Source organism: Lissotriton helveticus, chromosome 2_2, assembly GCF_964261635.1.
Source record: "Lissotriton helveticus chromosome 2_2, aLisHel1.1, whole genome shotgun sequence".
Lineage (NCBI taxonomy): Eukaryota > Metazoa > Chordata > Amphibia > Caudata > Salamandridae > Lissotriton > Lissotriton helveticus.
This window is the reverse complement of record NC_136060.1, coordinates 174517303-174540787: the sequence shown is the minus strand read 5'-3', so window position 1 is coordinate 174540787 and position 23485 is coordinate 174517303. Positions and strand designations below refer to the sequence as shown.

The 23485-nt window shown below is 46.2% G+C and overlaps 1 protein-coding gene across 1 annotated transcript in view; it reads left to right on the top strand.

The window, feature by feature from the left end:
- The window catches only part of LIMCH1 (LIM and calponin homology domains 1), a 990782-nt gene that overhangs the window by 305011 nt on the left and 662286 nt on the right, over positions 1-23485 (top strand). The window contains exon 2 of the mRNA XM_078678256.1: positions 15074-15144. Coding sequence (XP_078534382.1) covers positions 15074-15144 — 71 coding nt within the window. The remainder of the gene's footprint in view (positions 1-15073; positions 15145-23485) is intronic.

The window sequence follows — 23485 nt, the reverse complement described above, 5'->3', positions numbered from 1 at the left end:
GCACTGTGAGTGTGAGGATATGATCCTGGAAAGGAAAGATACACATTCTGCATATTGCCTATTTTGACTTTTGATATATATTAACTCATCCTTTCATCTACCTTTTGACCAGTTAGATATCACCAGAGTGCACTTTTACAAACAAAGCATGTGTTTGTTCACATGGTATAGTATAGTGGTCTATTGGCCAATTCCTTGGCTTCTTCGCACTGTTAGTTTATTTCTGAGTTTGGTATAGCGCTACATGTTGTTTTTCAGTTGTTTCATAGCAGTGTTGGCATGACGATGTCCAGATAAATGAAAAGAGAAGACACAGAGGCATGCTGTAATCTGATTGGATGGGTGTAGCCAATGTCCAATGTTTCGGTCGCGGCACTCGAACTGTGATGAGTTCAGTTACAAAGGAATTAAATAGCTCACACTTTAGTTGTTTCTGAATCGTATGTGGTTGGGATCAGATCTTAAAGAAGGCTTGAAGATATTCCATAGTCTAGGACCCTGGCTTCCAAGGCACCTGTCACCTTGTTTTAACCTCTTGAATGATTTTTGATGTATCAGGTGGGCAGAATATGATCAAAGGTTTCTAGCTGGGCGTAGTTAGAGGGAAGCAGTTTTTCGACTGGTATTATGGGATTTTGCCACAGTATTTCGTATGAACAGTGTGAAAACGTAAATCTTGCCTGTATAATGTTCTTATACTACTGTGATAAAGTGTTGGGAACTTTGTACATAACCCAGAATGTATCAAAAATGTTGATCAAATATGAATGTAAATTTTATAGTTTAAATCTTCCTGTGGCACTGAATATGCATAATAATTTTCATGGCCTGGGTAGGCTTGAAACCACAGGGCTTACAGCTGTTCACTTGCATTTTCCAAGCAGAGCAACCTCTCTTTCAAAGCTGGGAACTGGAAGCAGGATTTCAGGAGAATAATGAACCTAGTATTGTCTATGTGAATCATATCTTCTCCTCGAGGAAATCCAGCACTTCCTAATGGAGAAGATAAAGCCACCTGCCCATTGGATTCCTTTTATTGAGAGTAACATGTTTCAGTCATGTGATTAAGCTCCATTGACTTGCATTGAGTAAAAGTCTATATACTGGTGAACTTTTCTGGGAAGTTTAGCTCTATGCTCCAACTAGTCCCGTTAAAATGACAGTTCTTTGGTCTTTTGCTGGCTGCCTGCTATTTTGCATTAAATGCCAGTTGGACTTTAAGCGTCCTGACTTAGGTTTCCAGATCTCTATTAAAAATAAAACACATTAGTTCTGGTTTATGATGGGGGCCAGTGGCGAGCCTTTAGAGTGAGTTTGATGTAATCACCTTCTATAGAAATGTACGCATAGTGTGGTTGTTTGGTTCTGTAGCCTTTGTAGACTGGCAATGAATTTCTTAGGGAGGCCTGGTTGCATGATGTGATAGTCCAGATTTCATGTCCGTATCTCCTGGGGATTATTTTTGAGAAGTGGGAGGATTCTGTAGAGTACAAACAGCTGGAAACTGGTGCCTTTAACTATATTGTTGACTTGGGTGCAAATGATCATTCGGAGTCAAAAGGATCCCCAACCCAAAGGAGCACATGGTCCAAGCATGAGCTTATGCTGGCAGAATTATCTTAATCGTTGTCTAGATAGGAGTAGGTTTGAATATCATCAATATGCATTTCAATGTTGACTTACTGTTAATTAAATAACTGGGGCCTTTGGTACAATTAAATCTTGAGCAAAAGAGGGATGATGACCATTGTGGAATGCCGCGAGGCACTGGGCTAGTGCACGGTGTAACTGACCAGATCCTGGCTTTTTGACTTTGGTTCGAAAATAAAGACCAGGTCCAAAACAGATGCAGATATTCCCTCCTATCAGTTTTAGCTTTTCCACCAGTATTGTTTGGTCAACAGTATCTTAGTCTGCAGAGAGGTTGAGGAGTAAAAGGGCTTTGTTTCTTTCAGAAAAGGAAAGGAGCGTATCTGTTATTTTGGCTACGTCTTATTTAGTGAATTTAGCAAGTCTAAACCCAGATTGATGATCGTGAAGAAGGCGATATAGTTGTATACATTCTTGTAGTTGTCTTTTCATCCGTTTCAATGATGCTTCTCAGAAATGGGAAGTAGGCGGTTGGTGATTGGGTGGTAATTTGACAGGATCCTAGGGTCAGCAGTTGTTTTTGGGGAGGGTTTAATGATGGCATAGTTCAGAGAGCGGAGTATAACTCCTGAGCAGAGGGAAGCATTTATCATGTATGTTTGTGTCGGCTGCAAATGTAGGAAGGAAATGTTTGAAGCAGGAAGCTAAGCAAAGGTCCATGGGTGAGTTCAGTTCTTTTGTATCAGTTGCCAGCTGTATTGTCTTGCTGGTCTCGAGTGGTTTGAGTGAGGAGAAGGCAGATTATAACTGTGTGGGGAACAGGTGGAGGGAGAGGTGGTTCTTGAGACTTGACAATGGATTCATTAATGTTGACAAATTTGGATTTGAATACCTCATGCCGAGTTTTAACGTTATGTTTGGTAGTTTTTATGGCACGAAAGTTGTATAGTTCAAAGTCAATGATAAATATCTTCTTGGTTCCATCGCTCCATTTGGCCTGTGTGATTTCCTAAGTCTCCGAGTACGGACTGGTATCGACTGGTTTTGTGTTTCCTCAGTGGTTTGTTCTCTGAAGTGGAGGTCGGATCTTGCGATCCTAGAATTACCTGTGCAGGTTATTTCCGCCAACGTAAATTGACTGTTCATTACTGCATAAGCCCAGACTCGCACTGCGATACAGTGTTCAATAACTCATTGTCCATCAGTTTCCTCCCCAATACCAGTTCTGAAGTGCGTCTTGTCGGTGTATGTGAAAAACTCATCTCTCCTATTGCAGAACTGTGAACTCTCGGCATGCCATGATGGTGACTTTTCCCTAATCCTGGTTTCACAGCCAACCGCTATAAGAAAGATAGGATTTGTGCTGATGCTTTAAAATGAAAATGCAAGTCTGTCCGCTTAATGCTTGAGTGAAAAGCAGAACTGGCCCAAAGTCTGCCTCATGGCATTTGGCATGCTATTTGAGTTGCTACTGATTCTGGGAATGTTATTGGCTCTAAACACACCCTATAAAATCTGAGATGACCTGCCCATTATGCACTTTGGCTATATGCCACTGCTCTGTAGTTTTCAACACACTACATTAAAATCATTACAAGTGTTTTACAATTAACTCCACATGTATATACCAATACATAACTCATCAAAACGTATGCACAATACACTCCTTTTGTATTTATTTTATTCATATACATTTATTTTATTGTCTAAAGATCACATAACCAGCTTGTTCTGTGGTATAAGTCTATGTTTTAGCCCTGTTTTCAGTCATACTTGATATTGCGTCAAATGACATGGTGGATGCTTTCGCTATCTAGACAAGTATAAATAGGAACTGTAGTGAACAAGTGCAGCACTCCTTTTAAATTTTTTTTTTTTTAAACTATTTCTTTCTAATTTTTTTCTAGCGTGCGACGGTGGCTGGCACGTAGCCTATACATGCCCTGCTACTAAACCAACCATGGGTTTTGTATTGTGCATGGTTTTTATGTGGATCTCCTCGGAGTTCCAAAAACATAATAAAGAATTGAATTGAATTGAATACTAAACCACCCTTTCAAGTCTGAGATGACCTGACCACTATGCACTTTGGCTATATGCAACTGCACTGTAGTTTTTTTTTAATTAAATGCTTAGGACAGGTTTCCTGTTGTTGTTCTAGATAGTGAAAGCACCCACCATGTCATTTGACTCAATATCAAGTATGACTGAAAACAGGGCTAAAACATTGGCTTATACCATAGAACAAGCTGGTTCTGTGATCTTTAGACAATAAAACAAAAGTATATGAATAAAATAAATACAAAGGAGTGTATTGTGTCTATGTTTTGATGAGTTATGTATTGGTATATACATGTGGAGTTAATTGTAAAACACTTGTCATGATTTTGATGTAGTGTGTTGAAAACTACAGTGCAGTTGCATATAGCCAAAGTGCATAGTGGTCAGGTCATCTCAGACTTGAAAGGGTTGTTTGGTAGTAGGGCATGTATAGACTGTGTGCCAGCCACTGTCGCAGGCTAGGAAAAAATTTGAAAGAAATAGGTTTGTAAAAAAAAAAGTTCAAATGGAGTGCTGCACTCGTTCACTACAGTTCACAATTAATGTTGTTGGCTCTGCCTTTTTTAGTCTTTTGCGGTATGCAAAATGATTAATCATGGAGGTTAGGTCGAATTTTGGGTATGGAGTAAGCATAAGAGAAGAGTCTGTGAAAGGAGATTAAAGTATCTGCAAACATGGTGGTGCTTGGACCAGTGTGTTTAAACAGAGAGAGACCCCTTGTCAGCAGGCAAGGGAGTGGAGTACTATCAGTACCAAAAAACAAAGTGTCCCTTGATTCACTCAATCAGCAAGAACACCCTATCCTACTTTGTCCTTTTGGAAAATGTGAATCACATTTTCCAAAAGGACGAAGTAGGACGGGGAATCCATGAGCTAATAAGCGCGACGTAATCGCACAGGCAGGTGAGGAGGTGTATGTATGTGAATCATATTTTCCAAAACGACGTAGGACGGTGAATCCGTGAGTTCATAAGCTTGACGTAAGCGCACCGGCAGGTGAGGAGTTGTATGTATTAAAGCCCCTCTACCTTGCGCTTCATATGTGGATTTTTTGGACACAGAACTAGAAATCTGGGGTTCCGGTTTGAATCGTTCAAGAATATACGGCAGTTGGGAAACAGCGATTATACAAGTCCGTTTAAGAAGGGGGTCCACTAATAGACCATTTTTCGAGTCTGCAAAAGAAGTACAAGAATAAGTGCAAATATCCAACTCTTTCATTCAGGGTAAAAAAAAAAATATATATATACCACAAAGAAAAGTGAACGTAATGACTCTTTATAAAGATGGAATAATCAGATACCCATCGAAACGCGTTGACGCATTTCTGTACGTTATCCCGAGGACAAGTTGGACCTGTAGATACAAAATAGAATATATGTATCAGGCTAATCATGCTAAAATGATTCCTAAGGAACTGTCGAGCTAAAAGACAAAGTATACGGTCTATCATTGTTCTTTTCCCTATTCTTTTAGGGTTCTCTGTGGTAAAACTGTTATAAGATGTTTTGTTATATCCTGACTTGATGGATTTTATTGTTTTTAATTATGTTGCACTGATGCATTGTGTTTTATTATATAAATTGTGTTTTAATAATATTCACATGTACTAAAGAAATAAATTGACCTTTTTGCACTGCATGTTGTAGTGGGATCACTGTTTGAGTGTTTCAGGGACTTTGAGTGAAATTTTTTATTTTAAGTTTATCTATGTGCTGTATATGAATCAAGGAATCGACTATTGAGAGGGTGTTCTTGCTGATTGAGTGAATCAAGGGACAGTTTGTTTTGGGGTGCTTATACTAGTACATCCTTCCCAGGGATCTGCGTTTGACTTCATGGTCACCAGTTCGAATCCCACGAAGACCCCTCGGCCATCTGAGCTCCATAAAATTTCTGCTGTTGAGCTGGATAACAACAAATATGGTGTGTCTGTAACACCAAGACAACCGTCTCTAATGAACATGCATTCTACAGATACTCCTATTATGCAAAATAAGTCGCATTTTAGTTAGTTTGGTGGATGGTCTTGGTTATTTTGAAGAACTGGTCCTTTGATTGTCATTGGTGTCATAGTCTACTCTTCATCTTCTACCTGTTTCCAAATCTTTGCTTAAACACCTGTTGGGGTGAAACGCCATTATATTCAGAATTAGTGAAGAGATCTAACTGCATGTAAGATTAAAGACATATAGACCTCATTTGTTTCAGGAAGATTGAGAGAGAAAACTGTTCTACCTCAACACAGCAAAAAAATTAAGTTAAGAACCCTCCTCCAGACACTGAATTGTAGGACCTGTAATGCTCTTGCAAAGTCTTAACGGTGGACGATGAACTACGAGCTGATTGCCACACATGAACACACGCTGCCTGATTGGCATGATACCAAAATATTGGTGCCTGAATATCACCGTACAGGAATATGGTGTCGTAAACATAGTTTCTAAAAATAAAGTCCCATTTGAGTAAATAATAAAAAGTCTACACCCAATTATTTCTGTAAACAATATTTAGGCCCTCATAGTTAGCTAAGGTGGTCCTTTTGTGATGAAATATTCCGACATATTCAAACAATGTGATTGGTTTTCCAAGCTTGCTGCTACTAGCAGTAAAGCTGAAAGGAAAACCAAATGCTCGTAAGCGCACTACAGACAAAAACCGAAGCAACGCCTCGACATAAATATTGTGCCTCGTTTCAAGCGCTTTGAAAGCGGCTGGAGACAAGCACGCAAACCCATCAAGAAAGACTTGACAAGTATTGAGTCCTCTCGTGTTTACTTCACTCGTTGCATTATTTGATTATTGATCTAGGCCTCGTTAACCATGCTGAATCCACGTGACTCCTCGAGCATTGACCTGCAGCCCTCCCCCTGCTAGGGCACCAGCATGAGTAAACAGACCCGTGTGTTTCTTCTCGCAGGCAGGCACGCACCATGTTTGGTATAACTTGTCACAGTCTAGTTGTCTGGAATGAGCCGCCTCGGGGCACGGCATCTGCTCGCGCTGCCACCAGGCTCCGCTTCCCGCCAAAGCTTCTGACACTCCTGCGCTAATGACCGGGCCTGGTGCCTCGCGCGCGCCCGCCAAGAACGTCCCTCGCCCTTTCCCAGTAATGCCTAATGAGCATGGGATGTGCACAGGTGCCGTCTGCATCGGTGCTCGGACACCAGTGGTTCCTGGTTCTGATCCAGCCAGGCCTGGGAGTTTCCGGTCTGTGACTGTGCCTTCTCGTTGCACTCGTGAGGGTGTTCACCTTGGCTCCCCCCTGCTCATGAACGTGACAAACCATGGAAAGCCGAGTGAAGAAAACTTCCTCAGCACAACTCGGGGTAGCCTTTTTGTGATGGGTTCCATAACAAATTCTGTGTGAAAAGGAAACAGGATAAACAAATTCTGTTCCAGCGCGCTCCTGTCCCTGATTGAGCAGCCATCGCTACGAACAAGTTGTTGTTTTTCCTGTTGCAGAGCCGTATGGATCCGTTCGGAGGGGTTGGCCTGACGCCCAAGCGCTGTTATGCAATCCAGCCGCGAACACGAACAAAAGCAATATTTTTGTTCCAAGAGGCGCAGAGTGTTGTCTGGGATAGATGTTACTCAACGATAGCAATTAGAGAATGAATACATTAGCAAGTTATGCCCTGGCACAGAGGGCCAAAAAGCAAGTTATGTTTTCACGCTAAAGGGTAAAGAACGCCCAGCTGATTTTCCTATTTGAATTTCTTTTTAGCGTTTTACATTTCTCCGTGCCGCTTGCATCATCAGGACAGCATGTGTGTTTACAGTCTGGTAGCCACATGTTTGGTTCTACATGCTAAGATTTGAATACATTGGAATAATAACATTTGTATTCAAGTTGCAAAACATCTTTTTGGCCCCATCTTCTAACGGTGGCTAGTCCTGCATAATACTGTGTAATGTTTTGTGTGGTGGTGGAATAGATTATAGTTGAGTCGACTGTCTAGGTCCAAAGTTAAGAGGCCTCAAACAGGCTCAATTCACTCTTCTTTTCCGAGTAGCTGTCTTTGTTGGAGGGCACATGAAGAGCTGCCCATGGAACAGTTAAGGTAAGGCACTACTAATGTGTACACCATCTTGAGGGTTCTGCCAGAAAACAGTTACCTGCTTCTCAACCCCTCCAAACCACTCCCCCGCCACCCTTGTGCCCAGCATTCCATTTGCCCTGCGCACATAAGTGCGATTCGAGTAGACATTAAGTAAAGGAGAAATGTAGTGCAGTATTAACCATATTACACCATACATGTATTTTTTTTTTAACAGAGTTTTATATAGCGCGAACTTGACCCGAATCGGGTATCAGAGCGCTTTACATAGCACCAGGTTCGTTACATGAAGACACATTCATTTTTGTTAGGCACGGGGAGAATACGTGTTTTGCCCAAAATCACAGGATATTCGGCGTCATTGCCGAGATTCAAACCCAGTTCCCCAGATTCGAGGTTGACCACTCTAGCCGTTAGGCCAACTCCTCTCCGAAAAAAATGATTTGTTTTTCTTATAAATTCGGATTTATCCATGTTTTTCAGAGGAGGTCAGAATGCCTAACTCCCTAGCAGTTAGTTAATCAGTCACACTAAATTCCAGTTTAAGACCGTGACATTTTTGTGATACGAACCCTCAGTCTTGGTTGCTTACTGATGCTTTATGGCCTAGTGTAATTAGGTCAGCATTGATCTCATGAGAGAAATAAAGAACCTCTCACCTGTTCAACCTTCCTGCAGTCTTTTGATACCATGTCTGCCTTCTAAAGGAGAAGAAAGGTTAAAACCCCCCAAAAACCATGTTAGGTTACTCCCGTGTCCTTAGTGTTGAACTGGCCACGCTGGGCCTACATGCTGTAGAGAAGACAAAGTAAACGATTGCATTAGGACACAGTGATAAATGTGAACGAAAATGTACACAATTCACAAAAACGAATACTTGCACACAGTCACATGCACAAGGTGCTACAGTTACTCATGTTGGTATGTAGCATTCAGGGATTATTCCGGTCAAATACATAGTTTCCCCACTCGAGTCACCCATCCTGGTCCTTCTGTACACAAATTGTCAATACTTCAATGTGTGAAAATACCTTTTGGTTAATTTTGCAGATGCAAAGCAGTTTGTAAAACATTTGCAACAATGTCTCCTTGATGGAATGATAAATGCATCTGGAGGTATTTATATGCATGATCATAGTTCTAAAACAGATCAGGGGCGGATGCTCTACTAAGGCGGAGAAGCATCGCCCCACTGCTCTCTGAGCAGGAAAAACTAAAAATGATAACATAGTTATTATCATTGTATTTTTCATAGCTATGGGGCTGGGATAGGGCGGGGCTGGGCTGACGTCAAAGCCAAGAGAGGAAGCGGTTTGTCCACCATTAGTGCGCATGACAGTTTGGCCGGCTGTCTTGAGCCGGCCAAACAGTCATGTGCACTTAGCATGTTCTCCAGTGGGCTGTAATACACAGCCTGCATGCAGAACATGCACAGGCTCCCAGTCCCCATCTGAGCGCCCACCACGGCATGCAGACCAATCCCAACGCTGCTGTCATGGTGACAGCGGCATCGTGATTGACTTAGGGGAACCTATGTGATTCCTGCTTCCAGCACTTGCCAGGAAGCAGTGCAACGGTGGAGGAGAAACACAGTGAGGAAGTAAGTGTTTTTTCTTTTTTTAAAATATTTTGTTCCCCCTCCACACCCATTCCCTGCCAGCCACAATTGAGACAGAGCACTGTGCATTAGAAGGAGGGTACAGTTTTACGGCCGTTAAGACTTGCTTGCATGTTGATGTCCAAGCGGGGTAAGCCATTAGAGGGATTACTATATGATGTGGTGTTCCTGCAAGAAGAGATTATTCAGTTTCTTCATAAAGTGTAATAGTGAAGGTCTTTGTCCTGTTTGCATTGGGTTTGCATTGGGTTGGAGTTCCATGCTTTGATTTGTTTGTTGCTTTGCAGCGTGTGCTGGATTCAATCACCAGAATTCTTAATCTTCCCTGTTCTCTAGGATGGTGAGTTGGGGGAGGAGTTCTTGAATACGGCTCAGTAGATTTTGAAGGTGTTTCAGGCTTGCATGGTGAGCAAATTGAGTTTGTGGAGTGTGGTGGTGATCTGATCATACTTCTCAGTTTTTTGAGTCTTGATGCTTGGAGGCCTTTCTTCATTGAAGGGATCCCTATTGCATTGCCTGTCTAGCCATATGCATATGAAATATGGAACTGGAACTCTTCGAATTTGAAATACAGGACTGGAATTCTTTGAATGTGCTAACCCTTTAAACACATAATTAATTGTTCTATCTTCTAATAGAGCAACTTGCTTTGTTTGCGCAATGCAGCCATTCTCATGCTTGATTTTCTTTTTTTTTGTGGTTGACTTTTTGAATGATGCATATTTTGTGCAGCAGAAGACTTGCTTTCTTTGGCCGCAAGTCTGTTTGAGGGTCAAATGCTTTTTTTTGCGAGGGGCATTTACTGAAGACCCTGTGTATCCATCAGGTTGTGCTTGGTGCATACTAGTGTAGATCTAGTAGTATCTGGTGCATGTTTACTCTTTACTGATCCCGTTCGTTCTGTATCTATCTTTACCATTGGTTGAAAAACATTGCCTTGGGGAAAAGTAATAAATCAATGAGAAGCTTTAACGCTACCTAGTATAAGCGAACATCTGATATAATAACTATACAGTTAGATATTAGGGAAAAAGTACCCCCTGTCATACATTATAAGAATATTGCAAGTTACAGAGGAGTTCCATAACGGGGAACGAGGCCGATGGAAGAGTTCCTTTATAGGGTTATGGAACCCAGAGGTGACTTGCAGTATCCTTATGTACGCCAGGGGGTACTTTATCCCATATAATTCATGGTCACACCATCACCCTTCCCACAAACTACTTAAAACCTTGGTATGTAGCTCTTTCTTATGAAAGAGCATGCATGTTTGCAAACATGAAGAATACAAACAAAACCTCTAGTGCAAAATTAAACACATAAAAAATCTGTTAGATGTTTGTTGCAAACCGATATTAGAAACCGTTCAATACAAATCAGTATAAAAAAAAAAGCTGCAGTAACTCAGAATGTGTAGAAACATGCAAGAAGAATCTAGCTTTTCTCTCTCATAGGAGTGCAAAATCTAAACCTATTCTCTCTGCTTGTCATTTTAAGCCATTAAAATGGAGCAGAAGAAAGAAAGGTAACGTTCCATTTGTTGCTTTAAACAGCTGCTTTAATTATTCTCCCTGGCCTGCCTTTCACCTAGGCTGCTGGCTCTGGCAACAGACATTGTGATGTCAGAACTCAACTGTAATAACCTTATAATAATTGAATTCTGACGTCTTTTCAAAAGAAGGTTTTAGCTATATAGTTTCAAATGAAGGTAGCCCAGAAATGCTAGCAAATGTATAGTTTAATGACCAATGTTTTCAAATATATGGTAATTTCCTTACTAATAAGAATATATTACAGTTTAAAAGATGAGTGGTGTTTAAAAGGGCTGCATGGATAAGTTCTACTAGGTTTTCAGGGCGATGTACCAGCATCCTTAAAGAACATGCCCTTTAATAGGTCCACATTTTGGGCAGTCTGTGCTCGAAAGAGGTTTAAAGACAGCCAAGCCTCAGCACGTTTCTTGGGTAACTGATGGGGAAATGGTTTCGCTGGGGTCACCCGTCCTAAGCTCAGAGGTTTCTTCAGGGAGCTTGCCTATAGACATGTAGCCATTCCACTGGTGGTGGAGCAAACAGTTTAGTCCCTTTGTAGCTGTAGACATTGTACTGGAAGGCAAAGTACATGGCAGTAGGGACAGCAGTCCTTCAACAACTCCTCCCTTCTACAGTGGCTACCAAGCTTTAGTGTGTTCTTTATGAAACATTCCAGGTTGGTGAGGCATGGGGAGTCTTTGGATCCAGCATTTCCTCCATGATTGAAGACACATTACATCAGAAAAATAGGCTTTAAATTTAGTTCAAAGGGCTCAGCGTTACCCTTGGTTTCCTCCCCATTTACCTCCCGCACCAGAACAGATTTTGGAACAGCCTTGAAAATCCTGATGCAGGAGGTACTTCTTTTGCTCTCCGAAGGTGCCATTGATCTGGTACCGGACACAGAGGAATGTCGGAGTTGTGGTGCTATTTTCTTACCTCGAAAAAGGATGAGGGCCTCGGCCCATTCCGGACCTTCTCCTGCTGAATATCTTTCTACAGAAGGACAAATTCCAGATGTTCACATTGGCTCAGATTTTGTCTGCTCTTGACCCAGAAGACTTGATGGTGTCTTTGGAATTGCCATATGTATATTTTCATATACCTATCCTGCAGTTTCATAGGTGCTACCTGTGGTTCATGTTACGACAAGAACACTTTCAGTTTAACGTGCACCCCTTTGGTCTTTCCCTAGCCCCTCAGGTGTTCACGAAAGTGATAGCAGTGGTCATAGCCTATGTTCAAAGGTCGGGAGTAAATGTATTCCCGTATCTCAGCGAGATTGACTGCTGAAGGCTGGTTCATGCAGTCAGCTGTGGATCACCTCCAGGCAGTGGCCAGCTTCTTGACATTGTTGAGCTTTTCTATCCATGAACTGAAGCCACTCATGACCCCCTCACAGATGATTTCATTCTTTGGGTCTATACTGGACACAGTGATGTACAAAGCTTTTACTATCCCTGCCCCCACCACCACAGCAAGATAAGGATATTCAGAAAATAATTTCTTCCGTCTGTCAAGATGATGCTGATACAGGTTCTCAGGGACAACATCTCTGCCAGTGGTACTGCAACAAGCAGGATGGAGTGAGGACCTGGTCCTTGTGCCAGCAAGCTCTAGGTCTCTGGAAGTGACAGGATCAAGACTTCTTCCTGGTTGCCAACCACCCTAGCACGGTTCTTGAATGCCAGAAAAGACGAGTTAAGCAGGCGTTGTCTGGCAAATCACGAATGGCATCTTCACCCGAAGGTGGCCCAGGGCATCTTAAATCATTGGGCAGTTCTTTATTGGGTTTTGAGGAGCAATGAATGGTGACGTGATGGATGCATAAGAGGACCTTGTCAACATGGATAGACCACTGCTTCCAGGTCTGCTATGTCTGGGCCAAGAACAACCCCTGGAAGGCCTGAGGGTTCATTACACCATAGCCAAGGCTACTAAAACTGTGCTGGTACTGGAGGTAACTGTTCTTGACAAGCTGTGACATGGGTGTTGATACATATGTTAATGAAACACTATTGCCTCAACAGATGGGTCTAAAAAGCACATCATTTTGCCTGCTCAGTCTTGTAGGTCTTTTTATTAAAGCCTAGTCCACAGACCCTCCATCTCGGAACTCCTGCTTTTGTATTTATTCCAAAGGTGAGGAATCTGTTGTTAGAAGTAGCCATCGGAAGAACAAGTTATGTACCTTTTGTAATGCTCTTTCTGGTGAATACTCTATCTAGCTGCAGATTCCTCACTGCCCTCCTGCCTTCCTCTTCTGTGGAGTGGCCGCTTTCACATATAAGAAGGTCCCAAGTTCCACATCAGCACGCTGGCGCCAACAATTGATTTCCACGTATGAAGGCGTAGAAAGGGAAAAATATAAGAAACTGACATCAGAGGTGCAGGGGTGGGTGGCATCTATAGGCGTCTTCACTTTGTCATGTCCAGGGTGGTGCAAAGCCCCAAGGCGCCACCTGATAGTGCTTGGGAGCACTGCTGTGAAGTTTTCTAGATCCAGTCTGGACCCTGGATAATATTTGAAAGTTGAGGAATCTGCGGTTAGATTATCCACCAGAAAGCGCAACACCAAAGGTAACTAACTTGTTTATCACGCTCCTCTTCCTCTGTCATGCAGCACCCATCACCCCACCTTCACCCAAGTGATGATCCGTCAATAAGTGGAAAATGTACTTACTGAATGCATTTAGTATTTAGTACTGATGGTCACTGACAATCTGTGCCTAAGGCAAGTTGTGACCACAATCCAATCCTGGATGTTCAAGGTTAAGACTGATTGTGGCATGCTGCAGCCCATATTGAAGGAGAGTGCAGTAACAGTTTGGTACCTTTGCTCAATACTCTGTACCTGTGATTCTGCAGCCATCCCCGCCTCTCCATTAAAGAGACAAAAAAATCTAGGCTGCCGGTGTTAGCAAAGTCTCCTGTATAGGATCAAACATGTGCTCCCAACTCGCCCATTTTGCTCAAAGCTTGTAGAAACACTGACTGCAAAATTCTACAGCATATTTTCTGAATACTTTTAATCCATACAGGACCAACAACCGTAGCAAATATTATTGCACCCTTTTTTGGCTCGGCTAATCGCAGAAGATGGCCGAAATACTGTTTCATGCCTATATTGGTTTGTTAATAGTCATTAACTTGTCGGCATAGCCTGGTCAGTAAATATAATCTAACTTATTGTCTCCTCTTACCCAATAGAGCATCAACAAAAGTATTTAAAAATGCTGGTTTTCCCTTGCAGGTGTCTTCCTTTCATGTAGGGATTTCTATTTCAATTCAGTTTCCTTCCATCAATGACTTGCTTTGTGTTGACCCTTCAGCCACCGGACTGTTGGCGTGTATTCTTCAGCTTCCTAGGAAATGCTTACATTGAAATGCATGAAATGTGCACTGGATAATCACACACACTTGTTTATCTGGTATTGCATTGCCCACAAAAGCTTTCCTTTATTTTTTTCCACTGCAAATCACTAAGTTAAATTTATGGCAAAATAAAGAAACTGCTATGGACACCAAAGTGCTGTCCCTCTAATGGCTCCAAATTGGACAAAAAGTCCATTTGGAGTCCAAAATCATGACATTCATCCACCTGGTTTCTTCTAAACTACAAATTTAAAACGGCCATCCGCTTTTGCAAAGCCAATAGGTTTGGGTTGATATAATTGGGATTTAAAGTCATGCTATAATTTCTGCACCCCGCCATGTGGACTCCGATTTTTGCACATAAGGCCTGGTGGAATTTGTGAAGGAAAGGGGGCAACAATCTAAGTTTAGCGCATTGGAAAAACATGCGTTATCACAGCATGCTCTCCTTGCCAGATGTAGGGTAAAGTGGTAATACCGCTCACTGGCGTGTCTGTATGTATCACACAAAATATTAGCCAGGGAAGTGTGACAGCCTCCCTGTGTAAAAGTGTTTAGATGCCATTTTTGTGCGCCAAGGGAGGAGGGGTTAAGGCCCAGATTTTGCTCGCTGTGCCTTTATATTAGTTGCTGTATTTGCATGCATGTTATTGATTGAAGGAGGTTCTCTCTGTTACCATCGTCTGGAATTCTAGTGCCAGAAAGCAACCATCCACGTTTGTTGACAGTGACAGTGCTTGCAATATGTAAAATGCCTCATTGAGGAACACAAAGTGACTGAAGTGAGTGCAAAGATGACAGCCCTAACCACAACCGTCTTTTGTTTGTTTCTACAGCAAGTGACTGGCAGGAGTGTCGGGGATAAGGACTTCCGGTCTGGATTAGAGAACGGCATCCTGCTGTGCGAGTAAGTCTTTCTCCTGATTGAAAGTGGAAGTCTGGTCTCGTGTGGCTCTCGGCGCTGCCTGCTCTCTGAATGACTGTTCTGTACTCTTGTACAGTGAGTACTTCATTGCAAATCGCTTTCAATATTGACGTTACTCTTAAGACAACACCGGGATGAGGGGAATGAACGTTTTCAAAGGTGTTCCTGTTGCACGGTAGAATTTCGCTTGACTATATATAGTTTCTGCTCTGAAAACAAATGATAATTAAAATACTACTGGATACATGGTTTGAAAACTTAAAGATGGACTGCATTACGTCTCAGCAATAAGTTTATACATATTGCCCACACAGGGAGGCTGTCTTCTTTAAAAGTACAATTTACGAAGATGGCTGTTTGTAGGTTGAAGACACGTTTGTTATACCATCCCAGTGGGCCTCTATTTTTTCCGTCATTTTCCTTGTGCCAATGTGTGAAAACAGCTTGACTTCAAAACATAAAGCCGAAGTGAGCTGAGCAAAGCTTTATATATTGTAATTGCATTTATTTCGTTCTTACTACCCCTGACGAGGTGTTGAAACGCTTTTTTGGCAAGTAGCGTGCTACTCTTGAACCCAAAGAGGATTAGTGGTGAATTAGTGTAGGGAGATAGGAAATTAATTTGAGCAGTGGACATGTGAATTTCTTATTTGTGGAAGAGGTGTGGTGCAGCGGCCAGGGCGACTGACACTGGTATCTGGAGATCACGGTTCGATCCCCGGCACCGGCGGCAGGTCAGCCCAGCACCATGTGACTCTGGGCAATACCTTGCTTAATCTTCCAGAGGGCCCCCCTGCGCCAGGACACCACTTCGGAGGAAGCTGTGCGCTTTACAAATACTGGTATTTCATTTCATTTGGATTGTGTACAGCAACAATCCCACCATGCCCACTGGGCCACTTGCAAGCTAAAGCAGCAACTGGTGTGTGTAACCTAAAGGTAATGGCTCCAGTATTAGTAGGACTGGCTCCTCTTTTCATCCTTCCACGATCAATTCAAAGTCACCCACTTTGGTAGAAATAGGTTTATATAAATAGATGTGTAGCTCATTATAGGGACCGGATCCCCCAGCATGCTCCACGCCCTCCCAAACCCACCAATTAATTAACACTTGAGATTAGGTGGGTGTAAGAAACGGCCATGTTTAATATCAACAAACATAAACATGACGTTGCATAGTTATATCAAAACATTATTAAGATTCATATTCAGAACACAAAATTAAACTGTACATTATCATTATTCATCTTCAATCAGAATGTCATTATCCCCCCAGCACCAAGGGGCCCTCTGGCTCGGCTCTCCCCAGGAAGCGATGCCCACGCGAGGTGCAACCCACCTGCGCCACAGAGTGATGGGCCCCAGCCCTCGAGACCTTGTCCGCCATTTCTGGGGCACCACCACTCGTCCACCAGGTTGCCCAGGATCCCAGGAGGCTCATACCTGTCGCCCTAGCCTCCCCAACCGGTGGTCTCCATCCCCCTGTGGAGAGCTTACCTTCTCTCCCCTCAGTGCTGGCCTAAGGGAGTGCTCAAGGTGGACTCCCGTCTATGTCATCCATCTATATCAGTGTTCCAATGTCTCTTTTCCGCCCGCCAACACACCCCTTCAAACTACTTAACTAAGGGACGGGTGGGTGGGAGTTAGAGAAAACAGGCGAATGAGCCTGGGGGTGGGGGCCAGCAGGTGCGAGCAGGTCACGACGCAGGCGAGGAAAGAGGCCGATCGAGTTGAGCCAGTGACCTAAATAGGTCACGGCCTCTGACCCCGCCCGCGCCGGAAACGCGTCACTGCTGGCCACCCGGAAGGACTTCCTCAAACCCGGTCGGCCTCCCATAGGGTGTCCGACCGGCTACTCTCGACGAATGGGGTGCGTGGGCCGGAGGGCCGGCCCCTAAAGGCAGGCTCGTCTAGCCTCGCCCTTGGTATAGGGACCGGATCCCCCAGCATGCTCCACGCCCTCCCAAACCCACCAATTAATTAACACTTGAGATTAGGTGGGTGTAAGAAACGGCCATGTTTAATATCAACAAACATAAACATGACGTTGCATAGTTATATCAAAACATTATTAAGATTCATATTCAGAACACAAAATTAAACTGTACATTATCATTATTCATCTTCAATCAGAATGTCATTATCCCCCCAGCACCAAGGGGCCCTCTGGCTCGGCTCTCCCCAGGAAGCGATGCCCACGCGAGGTGCAACCCACCTGCGCCACAGAGTGATGGGCCCCAGCCCTCGAGACCTTGTCCGCCATTTCCGGGGCACCACCACTCGTCCACCAGGTTGCCCAGGATCCCAGGAGGCTCGTACCTGTCGCCCTAGCCTCCCCAACCGGTGGTCTCCATCCCCCTGTGGAGAGCTTACCTTCTCTCCCCTCTGTGCTGGCCTAAGGGAGTGCTCAAGGTGGACTCCCGTCTATGTCATCCATCTATATCAGTGTTCCAATGTCTCTTTTCCGCCACTAGGGCGACTAGGGGCCATAGGTCCGTCGCCCTTCCCCCCTTCCAGCAGATGCAGAACAAAAGACCAGATTCCATTAATCCAGGCGTCCATGCCAATGTCAGACAAGTGCACTCCATCATGGTGAAACATAGCTGGGCCAGAAATCATCTTGTGGGGTAAGTGCAGCAAGCGGCCCGTCCCTGAGCACAACTTTGCCAACTCACCATTCAGACGTCTCACCGACACGTTCAAAACCCTAGCCCTAATGCCATCGCCCCAACATTTCCTTGGGATCATACATGACCATGCAATCCTGGCCTGTGGGAAGGTGTGACCAAGCCAAGAAAATTCCGCGAGGAGCGCCTCCTTGACCGCCAAGCGTCTGCGGTCTACCATGTCGTTGCCGCCCAGATGGATGATGATCAGGTCCGGGGACTTCTGTCCCCCGCAGTTTCTAATCTCCTTCACGAGCCGCCGCAGATGCCGGATGCGCATTCCTCCCACACCGTGCCACAGAAATTCAGCCCCAACCAAACTCGGTGGTTTCCTTAGTCGGCGCCGTCGCAGATGCTCAGCTGCCCGCCGCACGAACGAGTGACCCAGCACCCACACCACCATTCTTGGCATACTAATCAGAGATGAAATAGAAAAGTTAAGCAAAATCATGGCCAAAACATCTTGTCAAAGCAGTTCAGGGCGTATGTAACGCCTAAAACAATCGGAGGACCAGCGGCCCACTTTCTTCACTGCAGTAGGTGACAACCCTGCTCCTGCCGCTAAAGTAGCTGCCCCTATCCTGAATGAATGAGAAGAGTAACCTGCGCCCCCTAACCCCAGATCTACCAAGGCCCTCTGCAACACGGCTTTGAATTGGTATTGAGATACGCACTCCCCACTCTCATGGATGAACAGGGCCGCCCCCCCCCCCCCTCCCCCACTAGGGCGGATGGCTAGATACTCTTGCATGCAGGCGACCGGGCATACCGGGGCACCCAGAGCGGGGCGCAGCTGAATTACCGCCCCCTTACCTGCCTGGTCGGTCTTAGATTTCGTAAGGATCACCACCAGATCACCGTGTTCAATCCTAGTATCCCTTAACTGGAGCCCGCCTTCCTGATTACTACGAGAGGACCCTACAATTTCGCCCAGGCGGAAGGCTCCATAAAAAGCCAAGGAAAACACTGCTGCAAATAACTTGCCCTCATATGCCGAGGTGCAAAGTCTAGGCAAAACCCCCAGGATGTCCCCCACAGTCCTCACATCTAAAGGGCGTCTGCAATCCCGCCTAGGACCCTCTAGCCTGGCCCATCCCGATAAAGCCTTCTTAACCACAAAAGAGGCCCCGGGACCTTGAGAACCCGCTAATCTAGAAAAGAAGCCTACCGCTGAGACATGAGCCCTAGCATAAGAGAGAGACCTGCCCTGATCCCTGATTCTTTGCAGGAAGGAATACATGGCTTGATCAGAGAACCAGCTTGTGATGCCCGCCTCCTGCACCAACGTCCTGTAAGTCAAAAAACACTGTTGATAACCAGCCCGAGTGCGGTCACTCAATGAGGCACCTACCAGCCCCGCTAGAGCGGGGCTCCAATCCTCCACAGTGATGGTGGAAACTCTGTCATCTCGTCCTCCGCCTCCGGGTGATACCTCCGGAACTCCTGCAACTTGGAACGAGACAAAGCATCAGCAGCGTGGTTGTCAACGCCCGGAATGTGCGCAGCCCTGAACAGTAAATTTAACCTCAGACATTCCAATACCAGGCGTTTCAGTAATCTCAACACGTGTGTACACGTAGCACCCTGCCTGTTGATGGCTTCGACCACAGCCATGTTGTCAGACCAAAAGATCACAGATCTATTCCTGAAGCGCTCGGCCCAAATGGTCACTGCTACCAGGATCGGAAACAACTCTAAGAATGCAATGTTCCTGGTCACACCTCTCTCATGCCACTCCCTTGGCCACTCCGCCCCACACCAATGAGGACCTAGGATTGCGCCAAAACCAATGCTACCCGCTGCATCCGTGAACAACCCCAGTTCCTTGCTAGATACCGCAGGCGCCGGCCAAACAACAGAGCCATTAAAGTTTGTCAAGAAATTCTGCCACACCTTCAAATCGTTCCTCACCTCCGCCCGGAGGCGGACCCTGTGGTGCTTCTGGGACAGGCCTACCATAGCTCTAGCAATAGATCTCGAGAATGGGCGTCCCATTGGGATGATTCTTAGGGCGAAATTTAGCTGGCCCACTAGGACCTGTAACTGGTATAAAGTCACTTTAGGAGAAGACAACGCCGCCTCGATGGCCCGAGAAAAAGCCTGGACCTTATCAGGGGGCAACCTGCACTCACCAACCACTGTGTCAATCTCTATGCCTAGGAAGGACATACATGTCGCCGGGCCCACCGTCTTGCCAGGGGCCAGAGGTATCCTAAATTCCTGAAACATGGCCACTAACTGGTCTAAAGCCTGTTCACAATCTGCAGAAGCCGCCGGCCCCATCACCATAAAGTCGTCTAAGTAATGCACAACCCCCTTGTAGCCTGTCCTATATGAGAACAACCATTGGAGCATGGAACTGAAAGTTTCAAAATATCTGCAAGACACGGCACACCCCATAGGCATACACCGGTCATAATAAAACTGGCTATCCAACTGGAAACCCAACAGGTGGTAATCATCTGGGTGTACAGGCAGAAGGCGAAAGGCTGATTCTATGTCTGTCTTAGCCATGATGGCCCCCGGGCCTAGGTCCCTCAACTTCTTTAAGGCAGCATCAAATGAGGAATAAGTCACAGAACAAAGGGCAGGATCAATGGCATCGTTCACCGAAGACCCCCTAGGCGCAGAAAGGTTGTGGATCATCCTAAATTGACCAGGTTCCTTCTTGGGTACCACCCCCAAAGGAGAGCACACATAACCAGGCAGGGGTGGAGTCAGAAAAGGACCTGCCACCCGCCCCAACCCTAGCTCTTTGTCTATTTTGGATTTCACTACTGCTGGCTGAGCCCGTGCAGAAAGCAAATTATTGCAATATCCTACAGGGGGTACGTCTTGAGCTGGAATGCGAAAACCTTCTGAAAAACCCATATATAATAACTCGGCTGCTGACCGGTCGGGATACTGATTCAGCCAATAAATCAGTCGCCCAATGTCCACGGGGTGGGCAACTTAAGGCTGGGAAGGCTTGATCTCCTTGCCCCCTCCCCCTCTCTCTTTGGATTTTTTAATACATTTGAACTCTGGATGCGAGTGATGACCACAGTAGGAGCACACATGTTTGAACTTGCACTTATCTGAGGGCCAGGTGCATGCCTTTTTATTAAAGGCCCAGCACGTTCCCCTCTTCTCCCCGGGCCCCCCCTGTGAAGTCCGAAAGGGCTGCCTATTAGATTGAAACCCCCCAGACTTGCCGTTTACACTCTCTAACCAGACATTGACTTCCACTTGGTCCCAACCCATGTCAGGGTCCTGCACCTTTTCCCATCTGAAGTCCCTATCATAGTCCAACCAAGCTGAACCACCATGGGTCGTGTGTGCCTTCAAAATCTTATGCATATAATATACTAAAGATGCCGCTAGCTCTGGTTTCTTTTCAATCATCACCGTCATGAACACCTGAAAACCAAAAAGCCAGTTTGTAATGGACTCATCCACTCTCGGTCTCCCATCCTTGGAAGAGTTATCCTTCCCATCCTTTTCTTTGTACTCCCCCTCCCATCTCTTGGGTCGAATGAGAGAAAACACATCCACATATTCCCCTTTCCAGATCTTCTCTTTAACCTCTAGGGGCACATGTGTAGCCAAGCGGCCAGGTTTTGACAGAACATAACCCTGCCCTCCCTCGGTTTTAGCCATTCCGGCTGGTCCAATCCCCTTGCCCTCAGGCTTACCTCCTGAAGACGCGGGATCGATCGTCACTGATGAGGTCGTCTGCTGACCTAACTGCACACTGGATCCCTGTGCTTTGACCAGTACGGCCAGCTGCGCTCTAATCTCGCTAAGGGTGGGGTCCTCTGTCGCACTTGGAGCCCATGGAGCTACTGCCGCAGTTGCGGAACCTGCCACTGGAATGGGGGTGGGGGCTACCGCCACAGGCGTCGCCCCAGCCCCCCCTACCTCCTGAACCTTGGGACCTGATGTCAGTGCTCTCAAGGCACCTAATATTTCTGCCAGCGGGCCTGAAGCTGCACCCCCTGGTTGAGGAGCTACCGGTGCTGCTGGTTGAGGAGCTACTGGTGCTGCTGGTTGAGAGGCTACTGGTGCTACTGTGCTAAACGCATTCACCCCTCCCCCCGTGACCGGGACCGGCGCAAGGGCCGCCAACGCTCCACGAATCTCCTCTAAAATCGCCCCTGTCCTGTCCTAAGGTGGACCTAAAGGGACGGGCGTCGGTGGTGCACCTTGAGGGCTGCTGAGCGGTACCGATGGCGGTAATTCGGGCTGTCTAGGAGGGGGTATGATCAGAACATCGGGTTCGAGTGGCACAACCTTAGGAGTAGCCCTAGCTCGGCTTACAGCTTTCTTATTTCTGCCTCGCCCGCCTTGCTTCTGCACTCTGGGTTTTTTAACCAAAGGGGGGAAGGCCGCCCTGGGGGGGACGCCCGGCCTCCGAGGACGTTCCTCGACTACTTCGGGCTCCCCTTCGGGTTCAGGGGGTTGCTCATCTCCTTCTCCCTCACTGCTGTCCCCGCTGACATCTAGCTTCGCTAATAACGCCTTCAAAAGCTGCGCGACTTCCGGATCTTTCCCCTTACGCTTCTGGTTCAAGCCTTTGGGCGGCATGTTGCCTGCTGAGTTCGCGCGTGGGAAAATTATGCGCTCGCAGCCGCGCGCCAACAGGGCCTCTCGCTCACACTAGGCCCCTTCGAAGCGCCGCTACCGCAAACCCCCTCCGCAGCAGGCAAGGGGCGTCAGAGCTCGCCTGCCTGCTGAGTTCGCGCGTGGGAAAATTATGCGCTCGCAGCCGCGCGCCAACAGGGCCTCTCGCTCACACTAGGCCCCTTCGAAGCGCCGCTACCGCAAACCCCCTCCGCAGCAGGCAAGGGGCGTCAGAGCTCGCTCGCGCCAAAAACAAACAAACGCTGCAGCCTGAGCAGGCCCCAGAGATGCCCAAAAAGCCTAACGAGAAGCAGGGCGAACCCTGAGACCCACCCACGCCCGCAGCCTCGTGAGCCCCGACCCCTTACCTGCCGCACTGGTCGCTGCCGATCTACGCCGCTCCGACCACGACTCTGCTCGGCCCTGCTCGCACTTCCTCAGGAACCGCCGTCCGCAAATCCTTCGACACCACGAGGTGAAAGGCGCCAACTATGGGGCAGGGGAAGCTACTGGATTGGGGACCAGAATAATACTTTAGTTAGAGAAAACAGGCTAACGAGCCTGGGGGTGGGGGCCAGCAGGTGCGAGCAGGTCACGACGCAGGCGAGGAAAGAGGCAGATCGAGTTGAGCCAGTGACCTAAATAGGTCACGGCCTCTGACCCCGCCCGCGCCGGAAACGCGTCACTGCTGGCCACCTGGAAGGACTTCCTCAAACCCGGTCGGCCTCCCATAGGGTGTCCGACCGGCTACTCTCGACGAATGGGGTGCGTGGGCCGGGGGGCCGGCCCCTAAAGGCGGGCTCGTCTAGCCTCGCCCTTGGTAATAGCCTTTGACTTGTACTTATGATAGTGACACATTTGTATTAATATTGTGTAGTATGCCATCTGTGTAGCATCACAGCGCATTCAGTGGGCCAGATAATGGTGGCTTTATATGTGACACCTGCTACCAACTCCATCGACTGCACGTGCTCAAACAGTAAGTGTTCTCATTATTACCCAAGTGAATGATACTCATTTTTCGACCCGGAAGTATATAATCTTGCATGACCTTG